Below are 20,341 nucleotides of genomic sequence, written 5' to 3'. Positions count from 1 at the left end.
CTGAAATTGAGCAATACTGTCACACCTAGCAAGCTGAATGGCATAGCTAAACACTGCAAGCAATCGAACCGGTGTGATTAACTTTAAATGTAAGTAATCTGCCAATTTATCATCTTGAAACTGCACAAGTTAAAGGAACAACGTGATAATGGCGGTTAGGAATCCACAATGCTAACGTTAGCATTGCTAATTCTGTCAGAAGCTGCAGTAGCTCAACGTTATCCCTTGTTTTGTCTCGTACTAGCTAGTGGGGGCTACCGTTTTTAACATACTACAAACATGTTAGATTATGTATTTAATGTGGATGTTGACAGTCAGTTACCTCTTAAAATGCGTGTGTGCCTCACTTGGAAGTAAATCCTTCAAAGATAAGGGAGTAACTTAATGGTACAGTTTAGCCATTACTGAGCTGCTTCTTCGTGCCACGAAACTAAAGTAACAGTGTAACTCCAAAACACCAAGTATGTTCCCTCCATTTAACGTTATCTAATATTGTTCTTTATGTGTGGTTGCCTGAATTTCATCTTATGCACCCATGGACCTCTTGTTTCGGGAACATGGTACAATTTAGGGGAAATTATTGAAAATTGCGTCGAGGAGACATTGTGAAATGCACCTAGTACAATCGCCCTGGTGGTGATGAAGTTGAGTAACTTACACATTGTCAACACTGTTCTCGGGGTGGAAGTCTCAAAATCAGTTAATAGTGAAGAAAATGTCTTCGCAATAAAACTTGACAATGAATTTGAAACAGATATGGAGTTGTATTCAGAATGATTGCTGTTAAAATTGTAATCACAATGTAGTTAGTTAAACATGGGTAAACTAAGATAGAACTGTTTAATAATCTGCTGTTCGGTTTGACACCCACATCTCTAGTCTTAGTTTCACCCCTGAAAACCCCCCTTGGGAGAGAGGAAATATCTCAGTCTGTGGTGGGGATTCATTCATGTATGGACAGACTGATTCAGACTGTAGTTTTCTAGAGGTCGTCTGTGTTTCTTTGCCAGCAGAGAGATGTCTCCTGATGAGCTGGTGTACTTGGGAATTCTTGCTGCTTCCATCCCTGTTGGATTCCTCTTCCGATATCTCAGTGAGTGACTTCAATTTGATGTTGATGAAACGACTCTTGAATTTGTTTAGCAGTGTGTATGGAGGCATTATGGAGGCTGGAATATGGGAACATCACGGGGGAACACGAGAGTTTGCACCATATGATGCACCTTATGTTGTAAGATGCCATCATATTGTTTTGATCATTTCACTTCAGGTCCTCCGGTGAAGCAGGGGGCAGCCCTGCTCTTGGGCCTCTCTGTTACCATAGCAACCTGTCAGATCCACGCGCTCCACTCTCTGGTGACGGTGATTGGAACATGGATAATTATAAAGAGCAGCTGGAGGTGAGAGGCGAACATCCAAGCTATTAGAAATTTATTTCACTACATTAGTTCATTATAATGATGTTGGCAGCCACAAAATTTTCAACATCTCTCTCACTGCCTCTTCTCTTCTCTTCTCTTCTCTTCTCTTCTCTTCTCTTCTCTTCTCTTCTCTTCTCTCACACAGTCACTATGTTTGAGGTTCTTGAATTCTTGATTTGGTCATGATGGCTCATCTCTCTTTGTCCCCCTGTCTCTAAGGCATGGCCCTGCACTCTCTCTTGGCTGGACCTTTCTCTACCTCCTCTTCTTCCGGCTGGTGACATGGTTCGGTCTGCCACCACCAACACCGTTTGCCAATGCCATCCAGCTGCTTCTCACCCTCAAGGTACAGAAAACTGGGATCACAGAGCAACAAATTCAGAGCAATCATGGCAAAAATTTCAACAACACACAATATCTTTATTATTCTATACTCTCTGTACATCTTTTGACTTTTAGCTTTTCTTTCTGTTTTCAACTCAGATGGTGAGTCTAGCCAATGAGGTGCACAGTTTCCACATGGAGAAGAAAAAGGAAGTGAGCTCTTTTGCCAAGTCTCCTGTCATTGGTGGTCTGTCTCAGGAGCCCTCTTTCTACGATATTCTGTCCTATAGCTACTGCTATGTGGGTATAATGACTGGTAAGTCCGTGAAGATGTGTGGTGACACTTCCAAGCATCTCCTCTCTTCCATAGTTACAGATCTTAAAAATTAGTAACTTTTGGGGGGAGGGACTTGTTTCAATTTAGTCATTTAAATGAATGTTTGAAACTAAAACATGAGGTTTGTGTGTGAGCTGTTAATGGTCATGTGTATTGTTTGATGTGAATTTGCTTTTGCATCCATTTTAACTTTTGTCTCTCTTTGTCTCACTCTCCGCTACTTGTTCAATACCGTGTGAGTCCATATACGTTTTCAGTATCATTCAAATTAGTTCCAGTTTAACTCTTCTTCCTGTTTGTTTTGTTTATTTAATCCCTTCTCCTATCCAATGGCACCCTCTCTTCTGTTGAACCACAATGCCATCCACTGTGCCCTTTTGTGTTCATGTTATCTTTTATGATCCCTATCGGCCCTTTTGTCTATCACTGTCTTCTCTCGATGCCGTCCTCATCATCCCTTTATCTCACCCCTTCATTTCCCTAAAGGCCCGTTCTTCCGCTTCCAAACCTATGTGGACTGGCTGAGGCAGCCCAGCCCGCTGGCCCTGCCCGGCCAGATCCCTTGCTTGCAGCGGTTGAAGATGGTTCCTGTCTACGGTGTTTTGTTCCTGGCCGTGAACTCTGTCTTTCCCCTGGCTTACGTCCGCACAGAGGAGTTCCTGGATCACCACTTCCTGTTCAGGTACTGTGACAGAGCCTAATGCAAGGAGGCCAAGCAAACCTGCCTGATTTGGAGATTTAAAGATGTCAGTTGTGTGATAATGACAAGCAGCTCCCACTTTATTTACAAACAATGTTTGCAGTATGTTCTCTGCACAACTTGGATCTTAAATATGAAGATTCTGCAGCTCCTTCTCTACCATCACAGTACATTTCAAGTCCCAATGACTTGCCCCTCTCTCTCTTTCTCTCTCTCTCTCTCTCACACTCTCTCACTCTCTCCCTCTCTCTCTCTCTCTCTCACACTAGGTTGTTCTACATGACGGTGGTGTTCTTTGTGTTTCGGATGCGTTTCTATGCGGCATGGTGTGGAGCAGAGGCTGGCTGTATCAGTGCAGGTCTAGGCTGCTATCCAGAGAAGGCATTGTCCAAACCTGGAGGAGGACCCACTGTAAACTATAGGTACCATCTTGCTGAATTTACAGTTATATACAGAGAGGATGCATCAATTTTGACCTGTGTCTGCATAAACAAAACTTAAGTTCACCACAAAGTCAAAGTATTTTGAATAATCTTATATCTTCAGACAGTCTGTGTAGAGTTCATATTTTTGTTGTATTGTTGAAGGCTGGTATTAATGGCAGTTTTGTTCTGTTGTGTCTTTTCTTTGTGGCTAGTCCTGATCCCACCACTCAAGAGCTATACGACTTCAAAACCATCCAGAACATTGACTGCTACAACACTGACTTCTGTGTGAAGGTGCGACACGGCATGCGCTACTGGAACATGACCGTGCAGTGGTGGCTGCATCACTACATCTACCCCAACTCCCCCTTCAAAGCCTACACTCTCAGGTAAGGCTTACGGCAGAGATTTAAAGGCATTATGTTTGCAGTAGCATCTGTTGATATTGTACTGAGATGAGTCCAACTAACAGTGTGGTATGTAAGTGCTTCAAAAATGCTTTTGTGGGGTAGTAAGATATTCTTAAAGATCTCAGTTGTGGGATAAGGGCAAGCAACTCCCACCTTATTTAAAAAATGTCTGCAATCTGCTCTCTGCCGTTATTCCACAACTTGGATTAAATATGAATTATGAATGATTTAAATATGAAGATTCTGCAGGGATGTTAATAAAACTCCTTCTCTATCATCACAATATTTTAGTCACAGTATTAAGTCACAATGAAATGAAAAATGACTTTCAACCTTGTTAGCTGATTGTCAATATCATAACGCACACCTCTTTCACAATAAAGGTCCAAAAAATTTAAAAACATTTTGAATTCCTCATATCTTTTTAGGACCTATAACAATTTTCAAAGTGACATGAATGGCAACATGGTACTGTGGTGCATTCACCTCTGAAAAACCTGTTTCCTTTTCCTAAGACACCATATTTGTGTCCCAGTGACTGGAATGTATTAATTTTTAAGAATACAAATTATGTCACAGCTCAAAATTATGCGCAAAGCATTTTTGAACTTTTGAACACTTTTGAACAGTCTCTCCCCGCATGTCCCCAACACTCTGTTTCAACCAGAAATACATTGAATTACAGAAGAAAGACATTGTTGAAATACCGTTTCCATGTGACTTAAACATCTCTCCCTTTCCCTCTGACTGTCAGGGCTGGTTGGACCATGTTCATCAGCGCCTATTGGCACGGACTACATGCTGGCTACTACCTGTCCTTCCTCACCATCCCGCTGTGCATTGCAGCAGAGTCTGTCATGGAGGCGTCTGTCCGAGCTAAACTGGGGCCCCGGGGCCAGAACATCTTCGACTGGGTTCACTGGTTCTTGAAGATGAGGGCCTACGACTACATGTGTATGGGCTTCGTGCTGCTGAAGGCCAGCGATACCATCAACTACTGGACGTCCATCTACTTCATCATGCACATCATCGCCGTTTGCTGCATAATACTGGGCAGGGTGCTGAAGGGAGGGAAAAGGGAAGGGAAGAGGGGGGAAAAGGAGGAGAAAAGAGAGGGAGAGAAGATAGATAATGTGAAAGAGAAAACTGGAGAGAAGACAGACTGAATGGAGGCGATGAACTGGTGAGATATTTGGGGGACACAGGGAGCAGTTACTTCAAGACTACAGTTTCCAAAATTCATTGCACTGTCACTCATCTGTACTAGTAACAAATGTCGCACAGGTCCAATAATGTGTCCTATGGGAAAGGGTTGATTAGAAACATCATTGGACTGAGGGCAGGAATCAGTGACATGTGAAACCCAGTAACAGTTGCCATTGGAGATATTTCGTTACAAACCATATGTACATAGGCGTAAAAGTGCTGCGAAAACTGGTGGAGGAATGTTTGAGCTCAATGAATGTTATTTTTGTAGCGTGAGTGGCGGATGGGAGGTAAATAGTTTGTTCACTCCCTGCATTGGTGCATTTGCCTGTACAGTGTGTGTGTGAGGTTATTTCAAGACACCAAGTCCAGTTTTAGTACAAGTGTTTTTAAACGATCTTACAGGTCAGAACCGGGTCATTCCTAAACAGAAATGTCAAGATGCTGCCTCAGAAAAACAGTAGTAGGGTGAGTAAAAAAAACAACCTGCTTACCCTTTATAATGAACTTTCAGATTCGTTCTATACAATTAAAAGAGAAACAAGGCAACAGGGATTTAGTTGGCTTGGCAGGTGCCATCATAACCAAACCAAAAATACATTCCAACAGCTGATGATGGACACACATTTCAGGAGTATGTTTGATAAATGTACAATGGAAATAATAGACTATGATGAACTCATACTGAGCCAGAAAGCAATTATTATTATTGTGATAACGATCATTAATTAGAATTTTTCTGTTGAATAATTTGAGGAACAAAATTATTTTACTACCTTTTTGGCGTATTAAAACAGCATCCTGACTATTTTCAACTACAGTGGACATTCTAAATTAAATGAAATGTTTCAGTATTGGCTGTATTTCAATATTATGTGATTATTAATTGTGGAAACATCGCAATATACAACTGCAGCCCTTAGTAGTGGAAGTTACTTTGCTTCAAGCAGAAACATAAAAAACAGCCTACATGGTGAAATTCAGTTATTCATAACATCACAAAATACAAATGTAAGAAAATCACGCAAGCTTTACGGAGCAAACTCAAGGCCCAAATTACATTTTTGTGTTTACATGAAAGCTTAACGACCTCAGGCACCTTTGAATCTGATTTGAATAACCTCAAGCTTTTTCAGCATTACAATGTTCCTCACTCTGTTCTGTGTAGCATTCCTGTGCTTTGGCTTAATTATTTGATTTTGCGTGGATATTTTTCTTTGCTGCTGTGCTGCCTGTTATTATCTGTGTTTCACATGTCACCCTCGCAAACATATACACTGACTTCTGTATAGCAGTGTGCTACCTGGTGAAGAGGGTGTCATGTGAAAGATAGACACAGTCTGTTCACTGCCAAACTGTCTGTACTGCCATCATGGGCCATTCTGGGTGGGGACCAAACATTTGATACAAAATGTCTCAAGTTTCACATCATTTCTATCGGCTACCTGATTTACTAATGAATAACTGAGCACAGCAAGTTACTGTTGGATGAAAGTGTACAGCTGGAAAACCTGAAGTGGACTCTTTTACTCTGCCACTTCTTCCTCTCTCAAACTGTGTGGTCACTATTTCTCCATTTTATATGAGCATGAGTATTGAAAGGAACATTTCTGCCCCTGTGTATTATAGTACAATCCTATTAGCATGGACTTGGAGTTGAAATAATTTGAATGCAGAATGATTTCATGTTTTGCTGTTATCCTTTACTTCTCCGGTGCCAAACCCAAACCTTTGAGGTAAACAACATTCCCCTTGTTTTTATTATTGCACAGTGATCATTGTGAATTAGTTAGTTCTTTTGTCATCACATGCAGTTGACCTCTCATCTCCAACCTATTTATTTTTTGGTCCTCTATGTGTTTTTTTTGTTTGTCTCTAAATGGCTTCACATGCTATGATGATTGTAACACTCCCTGCTTTGTAACGGTGTTACACATGGAATACATATCAACATTTCCTCACAAATGTTAAGCGCTGGTCTTTATTTGAAAATTTACCTGATATGATTATCTGTGAATCATTTGTTTATTATTAGTATAATAGCTACCGTGTATAATTTATTAAGATAAAGCTTGTAGAAAAAACATGTTTCATCATATCGTGTTTTCCAATAGTCAGACTGGGAAATCATTAACTCTCCAACATTATTGCATACCAACACACCTGCTTAGTGATCTGACATCACTTATGAGCTAATGTAGTCCTATGTACGTAATAACCCCCCCTCCATAAAACAAAGATTTTGTGATTGGTTATGTTAACTTATACACATATTGATATACTTAATGTATTCACACTACCACCCACAATCAAAACTCACCAAACTAGTCATGAAGTTTTCAGCCTGATCAAAGAGATTTGTTTGAACTCCTCATCAACAATAAGAATTACTTCATTTTAATGTAGTGTGTAACTAGTACTGTTAGTTAACCTGATTGCCTGCTGTACCCAGCCATTGATAGCAGTTTCTTATTGCACAGCCTGAATTGTGAATGGATGGTAACCATCTCCTTGGTAATAATGGGTTAAGCATACAAGGAAGTACCTGTGTGGTCATTTACATAGGGAGTAAAGTCCGTGAGAGAGACAGGGCAACGAGAGAGACAGATTCCTGGATAGGCTCCATTTCCTCATTACAAGCTGGCTCACCTTTTTTCTCTGAATTTGGAGGTGGCAAAGTATTAGATGTGGTTACAGAGGACTTTCTTAAAAGACTGGCTGAATTCTACTGGATGAGGGAAATGGCCAGTGAGCACCAGAGTCAAGGCTCAGTTATGACAGGTAAGCTGTATGGCTGCTGAAGGTGTGTCTCTTTTGTCACCTCTCACCTCACATTTATATATAGCCTACATATGTATTCTTCTATTTAATCAATTCATATAATATCTAATGTATTTTTCCTATTGATAATGAATGAATCAGTATTCTCTTAACCACGATCATACTGAATTGTCTTGATTCCTTCGCTGATTTTCTGTCCATTCTCCCAGTCGAGGGGAACGGTTACCCTGGTGACCAGCAGTCACTGCGGTTACGAAGGGTTCCGTCTGTAGCCTCCAATCAGAATTCCCCTCAGTTCAACTGGAGCTCAGTGGAGGATGAAGAGGGAGAGTCTGGACCAGCCCAGGACCTCAGGAGCCTCCCTTTGCCCATGTCCCTGAAAAGAGCTGTGTGGTATGAAAACAAATCATGAGCTGTTTTCTCTTTATGTCAGGGTCAATTCTTTGTTTTTGTAATGTATTTTTATTCATTTTTGAGTCAATATTGAAAGTAATACAAAGTGTAGTACAGAGAATGTTAAGGTGACACAGAAATGTAACATCACTCACACAACATCCAAACATAACTTAACAGAGGGGAGGGAAAAAATAAAAGAAACACAAAATTATAACCAACTAAATAATAAAGTCCATGAGTGAGTTCACCATATACATAACATGTCAAATACTGCCACCAACACAACCAGGATGACAGAGAAAAAAACAAAAACATATTGGGATGGTGTAAGCCTGACAAAGACCATTAGGTCGACACACATTGGTCATTTTTAATTGTCTTGCAGCCCATGTAATAAAAGGTTTTTATCCTTTTTCACTTAAGACAGAGTGCCTTAGGTGGGGTTTTTTTTTTGATCACTGCTTTTTAGAATTCAGAATTTAGAATTTTCTTCAATTTTTTTCTAGCAAGAAAAGAATCCAACATTTTTCTAGCATCAACAAAAACATATTGATGATGATAAGTATACTGAATAAAGGAGATACCTTAAAGTGCTAGTAAATCTATGGCCCCATAAGGTATTTTACTGTATAAAGGCTTCCCAGGAATTGCAGAACAAATCCTTCTACCCATGCAACATGTTTTTTTTTTTTTTTTCAATTTAGCAAAGTACATCATATCTTTCAGCAAGAAGAGGTGGTGACAGTTGTATGGTGACATTCTAATACAGCAGAAATGTTGTTTTTAAAAACTTTTTTCCTTTACAGGCAGGTGCAGAAAATGCAAGTGCCTGTGGTTTCCAGTTGGAACAGGAGCAAGTCCAAATCCCTGCGCAGGTTCAGAGAAAACGCCAGAGGTTTTCTGGCCTTTTTCGCACTCTGGAGGAAGTCCTTACAAAAGATAGGAGGTGGGCCTTCAACTAGTTATCTCAGGTGGCTAGTAAGGGGCTTAGTTGGCAAGAATTATGCTCATAGTGTCATGCATACATATTACATTTACACCCCATGTTTTACATTATCAACAGTCCCCTGTTGCATATTAATCCTGCTAAATATACAGGAATATAGAGAATTCATACTACCGAACATACATAACCATATATCTAATTTGAATATATTTGGCACAAGCCTTGTGATTATTAAGTAATTTATAAATATGCTGTGAATCCAGTTGTGCCCGTTGAATGAGACCTCGGCCCTCTGCCTCAACAGGGAACTTTGGCGGTGGTGTCCTGTCTTACTTCTTGTTCCTGCGATTCTTGGTGGTGCTCAATTTCGTTTCCTTCTTACTGATTGCTGGATTCGTCCTCATCCCCAGCATTGTGTTCGGATCTGTTGGGAGCAGCCCGGTCAACAGCACTGGTAATGATTTGTGCAGGTTACCTTGTAGCAGGGAATTTAAAGCATTTTCACTTCAGGGCAGAGATATATTTTCAAGGTTCTTGAATTTGATGGGTAACTGGTGACGCACGGTGATGCCTTCTGACAGTTCAACGCAATTCTTCTTAATATAAACAGGATGCCTTCTCACAATTCCATGCAACAGTATCCTAGCAACAGTTGTGCCTCAGAGGACGGGGCATTGGGAGGAATATGTGAAAAAATAGAGGTGCCAGCCGTGGTATTCCCCTCAGATATGAACTGAAGAAATGCTCAGCGGTGCATTTGCAGAATTTCATCCCAAAACGCTATCCATTTCAGGAAAAAAAGTGTTTACCAGAAACTCATCTCATTCAATATGTGAATATATGAATTACAAAGATACAATGCTTTAGTTTTATCACTTATAACCAAGGGCTTAACCTGCTATCCTTACCTACTATCCTCTAACAAGTACCATAATTAGCACCATCATTTTTGCCACCAGTCATTTTGTAAAAGGTGTCACTTTTTTTTTTTAAATGGTGAATATTTCATTTTGAAACTCTTTTTTCATTTTGCAATGAAACCAACTTTATCTAGATGATAGTACAGGGGTCAAGACCTCCTGCCTTTGCAATTATGTGCGTTTTACTAGACTTTACTTCCCCCTCTTAGTCTCCCTCTCTGTTATTCTTACTGTTTGAATAAAGTTCAGAAAAGCGAAGTACAACAACATGCCCTTCAAGTTCAGAGAATGTCAGGGAATGACAGCTAAACAAATGCATTAACCGATAAGACTGGAATGTGTGTATGGATCGTAAAGCTCTCCTGCACTGTTTTCCAGGTCCAGAGGAATGTATGTTTTATGACCCTAATCCTCAAGGCCTGGTGGTGTTCTATAATTACTTCCTTGACTTACTTTCTGGAACGGTAAGAAACTGTAATGAAGATATGAGACTTACAGAACATATAAGTAAAAATATATCAATGTTGTTCCTTTGAAAACCTACATTTTGATTCTTTCATATTTAATTGAACACATTTGACCTCATGTTTAATGTAACTCTTCCACATACTTTTACTACATCCTCTCCTGATGAAAGTAAATGAAAACCACGTCCCATAGTACATCTGAACATCAGACATGCTCAGCCACTGTCCTCTCCCCTGTGTTCAGGGCTTCATGGAGTATTCCTACCTGTTTTATGGCTACTACAACAGCACAGTGGTAGAAAACAGAAACTCCTACAACATCTCCTTGGCCTACCTCTTCACTGCTGTCTTCTACTTTGCCTTCTGTCTCTTCTGTATCATTATACGGTGAGTCCCGGAACAACACACAGTATCAATGATTAAGGACCGGTGTGCGTGTGTGTTTTGTTGTGTGTGTGTGTGTGTGTTTTTTGTTGTGTGTGTGTGTGTGTGTGTGTGTGCGTGCACGTGTCTTTGGCTCTAACGTGTCTCAGCGAAGGTCCTGGTCAATAAGTGAAATTAACCGCGTGACATTTAAAAACCACAGCTGAACTTGAGGGTTTCAGCCAGCTCACTTGCATCTGTATTCTCTTCCCCCGACTGGTTGCTCACACAAGCATGGGGACTGCAGCCCGTGTTGCCGTGGCAACGGGAGGCAGCGCCGTGGGCAGCTACAGCAAGATAGTGTTCACCGGCTGGGACTACGGTTGCCTGGGAGATCAAGCTACTAAACTGAAGCAGAAAAACATCCACTACCGGTTGCAGGTCAGAGGGGATCTGGCCTAGTTAGCAGGATGGAGGGCGACAGGGAAAAAGAGACGCGTGATAGACGTGTGGCAGGTTTTCTCTCGACAGCAGTTTTATACTTTCCCTAGAAGTGACATGTGTTGAGTTGACCCCTCCCCCCCCCCCTTCCTATCTCTCTACCTGTCTCTCTGTCCCTGTCAGGTGGACCTGGAGGAGGAGATGATAAAGAAAAAGGCAGCCTCTCTGACCTTGAGTCAAAAAATATTTCTGTACTCGCTCCGCATTCTTATGTCTGTGGTCGCCTTTGGGCTCATTATAGCGGCCTTCTATGGCATCTTTGAGGCCACCGTCTTCAGCCAGGTGGGTGAAGATGTAGAATAATGATGTCGATCTGTCCTCGGTCAAGTCCTGGGTCTTGTCTGGTTGACCTGTTGTCTCCTGTCTCTGCCAAACAGAGTCGGAGCGGGGAGGAAGGGATCCTGGGTTTGATTTTTGAGTACCTGCCTTCCATTGTCATCACCACTGGAAACTTCCTGGTGCCTCTGCTGTGTGACCAGATTGCCTTGCTGGAGAGATACGCCCCCAGCACCACCATCATAGTGGCACTGTTACGGTTTGTGTCAGTGTTTGTGTGTGTTTCTGTGAGTGTGTGTATATGTGAGTGCATTCGCATTTAGTTCATTTGCAGGTTTAAATTATAAAATGCAGAGAGAATTAAGAAAAAAAATGAAATTGTGCTGCTGAGATTTTTTTAAAATCACTGAAAGTGGGAAAACTGAACTGAAGTGAGAAAAACTTAACTCAACTACAGTTAAACTAAACTTAACTAAATAACAGAAACTAGATAACAACAAATTCAACAAGGAAAATGACAACGACCTGCATCATTGACAGTAAAGGAAATACAATCAGTTGAAACAACCCCATTGTGGAAAATTAAATGATAGAGGAAGTGAGACTGGTAGTGAGTGGAAGTGTGTGTGTGTGTGTGTGTGTGTGTGCGTGTGTGTTCAAAGAAAGAGAGAGAAAAAAGGGAAAGAAAACGTATCTGTTGTTGTAGGAGCAAGGTAGGCTACTTTCATTGGCAGTGTGAATTTAACTATTCCACAGTCAAGATCTTCTGTAATTTATGGAGAAAATGAAAAATCCCCAATCTGTGTTTAATCACCTAAACCTAAACCAAATCTTAGAATGAGAAATGTTTTGGTAATGTTTCCTCATGTCTGTCTCATCTCCAGGTCAGTGTTCCTGCGCCTGGTCAGTCTGGGTGTTCTCCTCTTCACCCTGTGGAGTCAGATCACCTGTAATGATGGCAAGAATGCTGTTAAATGTGAATTGTGCCAATACAACCATGAGGATTATCCGGTAACTACACTACTTGGCGGTCTAAATTATTTAAAGTGGCCTCTTCTTTTCACCTCCCCTTCAGCTGCACTGAGCTTTATTCTTAGGAGAGGACACTCAAACAGGGTGGAGGGTTTCTCAGAGCTACTTGATGAGTTTAATAACATCAGCTCATAGGAATAGAACGAGCTACAGAGAGAATGCTTGAGATGAAAAATGTAATGCAATTTTGCAGCTAGGGGATGACAAAAGATTTGGTTTTGTACACGCACAAAGAATTCCATTTGTAACTTTAATTTTGGGTCTAAGCATTGTAGAGACAGACATTAAGCTCTAAGGTATGGAGCTGGATCAGACCCTGAAGGCCTCGGGCAGAATTCAACCCAGGACTAGGAACTACAGGTGTTAGTCAAGACTCAGGCAGAGAGACAGACAGCAGCAATTAACCAGGCACACATGTGGATCACCAAAGAGGAAAGAGAATCTGCAGTGAATCAGCCTTGAATATATTGTGATTCTGATTAATGTTGACTATCTAACAAAGTCATGAATGACAAAGGTAAACATTTACATTTCTAGGTTTGTACAGCCAGATATTGACTAAATCAGGATACAGGTATTGATAGGATGAGGTGACGGTCTCATTTGCTGACACAAAAGAGTAAGGTAAAATGTCAAATGTGTTCTCAGATTAAGATAATTTATGACACACAGTATAAGTACAGTTTGTGTGTACCGTGCTCAGCATGTAAACGCCATAAGTCACTTGACTTTAACCGAATAAGACTTTAACCGGCGTATGGCCAACTGTGTGTGTCGGTCTGCATGCAGTGCTGGGAGACTCGTGTGGGACAGGAGATGTACAAGCTAACGCTGTTTGACCTCCTCATCACCATCGCTGTGCTCGTCCTGGTGGAGTTCCCACGCAGGTACAAAATTATTTGTAAAAAATAACTACTTATAGCATTAGAATGACTGGTAATTACTGAGTAATATGCAAGTGAAAAAGGTGCTTTTTACCAGGCTAGGACCGTTCTGGGCTTTCTGTTGTTTTCTGTTATTTGTGTAGAGTTGGTATGGAGTATGTTTGTATATCTATGTGAATATTGTACATAGTCAGTACTGGCATGTCTTTTCTAAAATATATAAAGTATTATTGTCAGTATTATTGTTGTATTATTGTCAATTTCTGAAATGAATGTCCTTCCCCTCTGTGGAAGATAAATCAATGCAGACAGTGCGTTTCTTCCATTTTGAACTAGTTTATCCTTCACCTCCAGCACCTTTCAAATTTTCAAAAGTGTGTAAAAAAGTGAGTAATGCCACTTATCTAACACAATTACCGGCAAAAGCACCTTTTTTGCCAGTCAATCTAATGCTATAACTAGTTATTACATCAATATTACTTGTATATTAGTTATTTCCGGTCATTACTGTGTAATTAATGGCCTATAATTTAAAGGGTTACCCAGTTTCTTATTGTTGACTCACCATCGAACAAATGAGTCTGTACTAAATCAGTTGGAAATTGTGTACAGAAACATATTTATACAAAGATAAATCAGTTGGAACATGTTGACACTGAGACGTTCAGCCCTGTGATCCAGCTGTGCTTGTGTGTGTGTGTGTGTGTGTGTGTGTGTGTGTGTGTGTGTGCGGCAGGATGGTGGTGGACAACTGGTCCAATAAGCTGGCTCAGTGGGTCGGTCGCCAGGAGTTCCTCGTTCCCCCCAACGTGCTCGGACTGGTGTACGGTCAGACCGTGGTTTGGACCGGGGCTCTGTTTTGCCCTCTGCTGCCGGTCATCAACACCATCAAGTTTGTCCTCATCTTCTACTGCAAGAAGGTGAAGAGATATCTCACACTGCACACGACGCACAGACGAAAATGTAGAGGCAGTCATAACTCATCCAAACAGTTCCGACATCACCATACTCTGATGTCTGAGTTAACGTTACAAATGCTACACATTTTTTTTTCTTTTTTGCCCTAACCCTGTTCCTCATCTTCTTCTTCTTCTTCTTTCCTCTCCAGATCACGCTGTTCAATAACTGTCGTCCCGCACTGAAGACGTTTCGCTCCACCACCTCCACCTTCTTCTTCCTGGTGGTGCTTCTGTTCGGCTGGGGCCTGTCCATGGTTGTCATGATCTATAGTGTGGCGGAGTGAGTGTCGATTGTCGCCTCCTCACCTGTAACAGTCACAACAGATGTGCTTTGTAGTATAGTATTGGAAAAAGCTAATAACTGGGGTGAAATAGTAATGATAGTGGTAGTTGAGGGTTTTTTAGTTGTGGTTCTGCATCTCAATACGTAGAGCATTGCACCAAGATTGGCAGGGGTTTAATTCTCACTGGGGTTATGTTATGTTATGTTATGTTATGTTATGTTATGTTATGTTATGTTATGTTATGTTATGTTATGTTATGGTTTTGAAGTCTGTTTCCCTCATCCCACCCAGGATCCGTCCCTCTATGAGCTGTGGGCCATTCCGTTCCTTCTCTACCATATGGGAAATTGTCCCGACCTCTTTCTACAACCTCTCTCAAACTACACAGGAGTTCCTCTTCTTTATCGGCTCCCAGGCATTCTCCATTCCGCTGTCTGTTTTAGTTTGGTGAGTGACAGTGCGCTTTCTGTAGGATCCTTACCCTATTATGTATAGAAATCAGTAGAATAGAATACAGCCTATATTGTACCTGCATATTCCATGGTCCTTCACCTCCCATTTTATAGTTTATGATGTATAACCACAGCTCCTCTCTCCCCCGCAGTGTGGTGATGTGTTATTTCATAGCCTTGGCCTCTGTCTATGGGAAAAGTGTTGCTCTGCTAAGAGCTCAGCTTAAACTGGTAAGTTGTAGGCGTTTAATTATATGATCTACTATAAAAGTACTGAGGTACATGCAGTTTTACTAATGCAGTTTTGGGTCTTTGGCTGACAGGAGGGGCGTGACAAGCAGTTCTTGGTCAAACAGATTGAGGAGCTGAGTCGGCAACTTCAGGTTCCAGCTTCAGAACATTAAAAACGCACCATGTTGAGTTTCTCCCAACTCCATTTTTACCTGAAACATAAAAAAGACTGTGTGAGGCATCTGAAAGGACTGTATGCACCTTATTTACAATTATATAAGTTTCATATACTAAGGAATGCTCTGGTTCTGTCTCCGGTTCACATCTGCTAAACCAAGAGATGGATTTCTTTTCTTGATTTTTTTTTTATCTAAGAACATACGTATGTAAAAGGGAAATAAAGACCTGATCATTGTTAATCTACCTGTATGCTATATGCTATATGTGTGTGTATATTCTCTAACCTTTTTTATTTTTAAATTTTGTGTCCATAAAAATACATTGCAATACACTACTTTTTTTTTTTTTTTACATAATACAGTACTTTTTACATAATACAAATAAAATGAAAGGCTCTCTTGCGCCCTCTCGTGTCAAGCTAGTGTCGTTGCAACACAGTCTAACGTTTACTTCCGGGTTGGGTCTTCCTGTGGGCAACTGGAGTCACCAGCAAGAACAACAAATCACCCAGCAAGTAAGCACATTTGCAGTTAAAATTGAAACACTGTCAGAGATACTGTGCCGTTGGAGTATTGAGTTTATGGCGAAGAAGCCAGCTCAACTTCTGCTTCGCTGCTCTGTTGTGAACGTTACCCGTAGCTTTTCTGTGTTGTTTTTCTGTGTTGTTTTTCTTTCTATCTAATTGTTTTGAAATGTACCGGTTCAAGTAATTTCCTCCCTTCCTCTGGCTTACTACACATGTCACACTATTAAGAAAAAATAGACATTATTTTGTTTTTTATGCTCCCTACTGGCCATTCCCCACTCCTGCTAGCCCACTCAACAAACCGGCTAACTACCGTCAACGGTCCGTAAGCAAAAATGAACATCCTTCCCAAGAAGAGCTGGCACGTGCGCAACAAAGATAACATCGAGCGCGTGCGGAGGGACGAGGCCCAAGCAGCAGAAGAGGAGCGTGAGGCCAAACGCCGTGTGGAGCGCGCAGAGCAAGAGGTGAGCAGTGACCACAGTGAGTCACGTTACTTCTGTGATGATGGTGATGATGGTGATGATGATGCTGATGTAGCACGTAATGCCCGTTAACAGTGATGAGTAACACTCACCCGTGAGTTTCTGTATAGGCCTGTTTTCTATAAGTCATGTTCAAAAATAACCTTATCATCCTTTATGTCATCTTTTTTTTTTATCTTTTATGGTTTCACTTTAATATTCCTGGAGGGACTTTTAGTTATGATGTGGTATTTGTGTAGTATCCTTTTGCTATACAACAAACAATATGACAATATATGATAATCTATACGGTTTAGGGTCTACAACAGGACAGAGAGAGACTTGTTTCAGGGCTCAGGTATGCATACTTGTGATAATGCATTATTAGGGCTTGGCAATATATTGATATTATAATCGATATCGTGATATGAGACTAGATATCGTCTTAGATTTTGGATATCGTAATATTGTGATATGGCATAAGTGTTGTCTTTTCCTGGTTTTAAAGGCTGCATTACAGTAAAGTGATGTCATTTTCTGAACTTACCAGACTGTTCTAGCTGTTCTATTATTTACCTTTACCCACTTAGTCATTATATCCACATTACTGAAGATTATTTATCAAAAATCTTATTTTGTGAAAGCACCAATAGTCATCCCTACAATATTCTTGCAATACTGACATCGAGGTATTTGATCAAAGATATCGTGATATTTGATTTTGTCCATATCGCCCAGCCCTATGCATCATGAAATGCCTTTATAATGTTCAACTTGGAAGTACAACTCTTCCTCTCACCACAGGCCCGCACAGAGTATCTGAGGACGAAGGCCCGAGCTGCTCTCCAGCAGACAGGAGGAAGCAGGGATGAGGATGACGAGAAGAGGAGCGGAGGGAGCGGAGGGAGCGAAGGGGTTGGGGTGCTGGAACACCTCAATCTGTTTCCCCTGGAAGAGTCTTCTGAGAAGAAAGGGAACGAGGAGTATCTCAAAGAAAAGAAAGATGAAAAGGTGATGGTGCTATCACTTGTGTCACTCTCATCCACCTTTGGGTTCATGTCCACAAAAAAAATGTTTTCCAGGTTTGGTTACCTAGGCTTTTAATGATTATTAGTTAGTATACAATGGAGAGTGACAGGAAAGGTGGGAGAGAGAGAGAGAGAGAGAGAGAGAGGTTGACATACTGTACAACAGAGGCTGTGATCCAGATTCAGACCAATGACATTATGAGTAAATGGTGTGTGTGTGTGTGTTATCCCACTCCATCTGGACGCTTGGGCTACAGTTAGACTTGTTACAATTTTGTCATTCAACCATGTCAAGATGCATTATGTAACAGATCTGGATGAAAAGTCAGATTTTGCTCACATTGGTATATCAGATCTTTAAAACAAATGGAAGTGGTCAGTCTTGGGTTGTGATCAGAATTATACATAGTCTGGATGCAGTCCAGCCATAATGTGCAGCATACAAGCAGTGTAAATATATAGAAAGGGAGAGTAATACCGACAGAAAAATAAATAAATACAGCCACTGAAAACACATAACTGCTGTTTACAGGCCAAGTGTGGACAAACTGGACAAAGCTTTGATCTCTTAAAAGCCAATCTTCAGAATCAGATCTCAGAAAATGTCAAAATGATGAGTGTAGCAGCCTCAGTTAGATTTGGCAAATTAAATGATGCTAATGATGGCAAAATGAAAAGTGATTTGAGTTTGCCCCCATTCATATTCAGTGGATTTATGCAGTTGTTTGGCACCGCCGTCGTCTTTCCTGACTGCGAACGGCAAACCAAAATGTGGAGGCGACCCAATCCATTAAACAGCGAACTCTAATTACTGTTTGCTTTCCTTGTTTTTCCAGGAGAAGCAGGAGCGCGCCATCGGCTTGCTGGTGTCCCTCGGGCCGCAGCCGGGGTCCGAGGTGACGCCGTGGTACATGAAAACCGGCAAAGAGAAAGAAGAGAAGAAAGAAAAAGACAAAGAAAAAGAAAAAGATAGAGACCATGGGAAGAGAAAGGGACTAAGTGAAGAGGAGAGAGAGAAGAGAGATCGCAGACTGAAGGACAGCTTGGACCCCTTGAAAGATATGAAGAAAGCGCTGGCTGTAAAGGACAGAAAGGAACACAAGAGCAAGAAAAAGGAAAGAAGAGATAGAGGGGAAAAGAGGAGCAGTGGAGAGAGGTGAGGAAACTGTTTAAAGATGTCCATTCCCCTTGCCTGGGCATGACTTGTCAAGCAATATAATATTTACTAAATTGGTAACTCACTTGTACAGAAAGCACTTTTCATGCATAGAGTGAAAAACCTTTCAGACAGCAGACAACAATGAATCTTCAAAACATCTGGCATGGACCTGTCATTTATTAAATATGTTTCAAACCAGTAATTCAGCATATTTAGGTTTGTTATGTATGATTTTTCTGTTTGTTTTTTGTTGTTTTCTTTCTGCCTTCTCAGGGTTTCAGGTTTTCTGTTGGCATCAATTGTAGATTTTCAGTCCTGATGCTTTTCTAACATTACTACCTGCCATTTTGTGCTTTCTTGATCACATTCCTGACTGATAAATGAGGCATTGTGGACATGAGTGTGATGATTTGATGAAAATGTGATGATATGGCAGTGAATATCCTCATGGAGAGACAACCAAAGCTGTCTATTCTGTCTTTTGTAGCTCTATAGAAAGGTTACGTGCCGAGCGTCTACAGAGGGAGGCTGAGGAGAGGCGGAGAGCCCAGGCACTGCTGGACCAGAAGAACGGCAAAGGGAAGGACAAGGAGCCGGGGAGGGAGACGGAGGAGAGGGACCGGCCCTACAACAGCGCTTACTTCCCAGAACTTGCCCGGAAGCGTCAAAGGAGGGATCGAGACAGCTGGAGAGACGAAATTTTAAAGTCATGAGGCTTTTCGTCTTTGTCAGTAGTTTCTGAACTCTCAACTCCTGAGAAATGGAGTAGTGTATGTGACACAAGAAAATAAAGAATGGACAAATATTGTGACCACTTTGTTTACAAGTGAAAGCAAGTGTTATGCACACAGGGAAGAAGGTAACATGGAAACTGGTTCATAGCCCACTGTGCTTGTAAATCTGTAATCTGAACTATGAGTCATGTGTCATGTGAGTTTATTGTCCGGCAGTTGATATCTGAACATGATGAGGAGGTTTGGAGGCTACTGTTCCTCCTGGGAAACGTAGTAGTGATTTCTTTTTTTTTTTTTTTTTTGTGATACTCAGGCTCAGGTCAGGCTCAGCTCCAGCTACCTGCACCTGGAGCTGTAAGGGATTCAGTGTTTTGCTCAAGGACACTTCAGCAGGGCAGATGGTTGCTGTCACAGAAAACACTCAATGCCACATTGTTAGCATGACTTTTCTAACTGTTGTGAAAACTCAAGAGTTTAGATGGTATAGTAATAGAAAATCGATTAAGCAGTAACCTTTTAGTAGAGGTAAACTTTAGAGCACATGTAAAACTTGGCAATAAGAAAAGGAGCGATTGAGAAAGTTTGTTATTACTATTTTTGTGTTTTGTTTTATTGTGTTTTTTATTTAAGACTTATGCTTAATTGCATGTGGTCATAATTAAATTAATATTCTATTCATCAAATTCTTAATTGCCTGTGGTCTAAATAAAAAAGTCGGTGATATGATTTGGAGAAAATGTATTCATTTTTGGTTTGTTTTGTATGAAGTCATTGTTTTGTATCAACAACAATAGACAGTGTGCGATGTAAAACGCACGTGAAACCCTTACGAAAAAACGAAAGTAACCCTATAAATGTTTTTAAGAGTATAAAAGTATAAAAAAAAACAAAAAAAACTATAAGGAATATTATACTGATACTATAGGAGATTAAAA

The 20,341-nt window shown here is 40.9% G+C and overlaps 2 protein-coding genes across 3 annotated transcripts; both read left to right on the top strand.

Annotated features, from left to right (window-relative positions):
• On the top strand, positions 1-6,889 carry mboat7 (membrane bound O-acyltransferase domain containing 7). Of its 2 annotated transcripts, none has more exons than XM_071538535.1 (9): positions 1-89; positions 1,011-1,093; positions 1,271-1,400; positions 1,641-1,767; positions 1,905-2,061; positions 2,569-2,764; positions 3,052-3,204; positions 3,420-3,596; positions 4,372-6,889. In XM_071538535.1, exons 2-9 carry the CDS (start codon positions 1,018-1,020, stop codon positions 4,781-4,783), a joined length of 1,428 nt encoding a protein of 475 aa, XP_071394636.1. In that variant the 5' UTR covers positions 1-89; positions 1,011-1,017; the 3' UTR covers positions 4,784-6,889. The 2 variants fall into 2 exon arrangements, with proteins under 2 accessions (XP_071394636.1, XP_071394637.1); XM_071538536.1 differs by having other exon boundaries at positions 14-89; positions 1,014-1,093.
• A 586-nt stretch (positions 6,890-7,475) lies between these two features.
• Positions 7,476-20,100, top strand: tmc4 (transmembrane channel-like 4). Its single transcript, XM_071538539.1, has 18 exons — positions 7,476-7,604; positions 7,814-7,997; positions 8,807-8,946; positions 9,251-9,400; positions 10,245-10,330; positions 10,578-10,720; positions 10,990-11,137; positions 11,321-11,491; positions 11,590-11,732; positions 12,358-12,484; positions 13,295-13,392; positions 14,126-14,309; positions 14,498-14,628; positions 14,924-15,079; positions 15,237-15,315; positions 15,408-15,467; positions 18,443-18,669; positions 19,160-20,100. The coding sequence occupies exons 1-18, from the start codon at positions 7,556-7,558 to the stop codon at positions 19,383-19,385; spliced, it is 2,502 nt and encodes an 833-aa protein (XP_071394640.1). The 5' UTR covers positions 7,476-7,555; the 3' UTR covers positions 19,386-20,100.
• Positions 20,101-20,341: the final 241 nt, after the last annotated feature.

Source organism: Centroberyx affinis, unplaced genomic scaffold (assembly GCF_046629955.1).
Source record: "Centroberyx affinis isolate AG114_WGS23_722 - 3 ecotype Tasmania unplaced genomic scaffold, CSIRO-AGI_Caff_v1 ptg003285l_1, whole genome shotgun sequence".
Classification (NCBI taxonomy): Eukaryota; Metazoa; Chordata; class Actinopteri; order Beryciformes; family Berycidae; genus Centroberyx; species Centroberyx affinis.
This window is presented reverse-complemented; position numbering and strand designations above follow the sequence as displayed.

Coding starts and splice junctions, on each gene's coding strand:
- mboat7 (XM_071538535.1), top strand. CDS start 1,018: ATGTCTCCTGATGAGCTGGTGTACTTGGGAATTCTTGCTGCTTCCATC. Junction 1,401..1,640: donor ATTATAAAGAGCAGCTGGAG/GTGAGAGGCGAA, acceptor CCTGTCTCTAAG/GCATGGCCCTGCACTCTCTC. Junction 2,062..2,568: donor CTATGTGGGTATAATGACTG/GTAAGTCCGTGA, acceptor ATTTCCCTAAAG/GCCCGTTCTTCCGCTTCCAA.
- tmc4 (XM_071538539.1), top strand. CDS start 7,556: ATGAGGGAAATGGCCAGTGAGCACCAGAGTCAAGGCTCAGTTATGACA. Junction 9,401..10,244: donor CAGCCCGGTCAACAGCACTG/GTAATGATTTGT, acceptor ACTGTTTTCCAG/GTCCAGAGGAATGTATGTTT. Junction 14,629..14,923: donor ATGATCTATAGTGTGGCGGA/GTGAGTGTCGAT, acceptor CATCCCACCCAG/GATCCGTCCCTCTATGAGCT.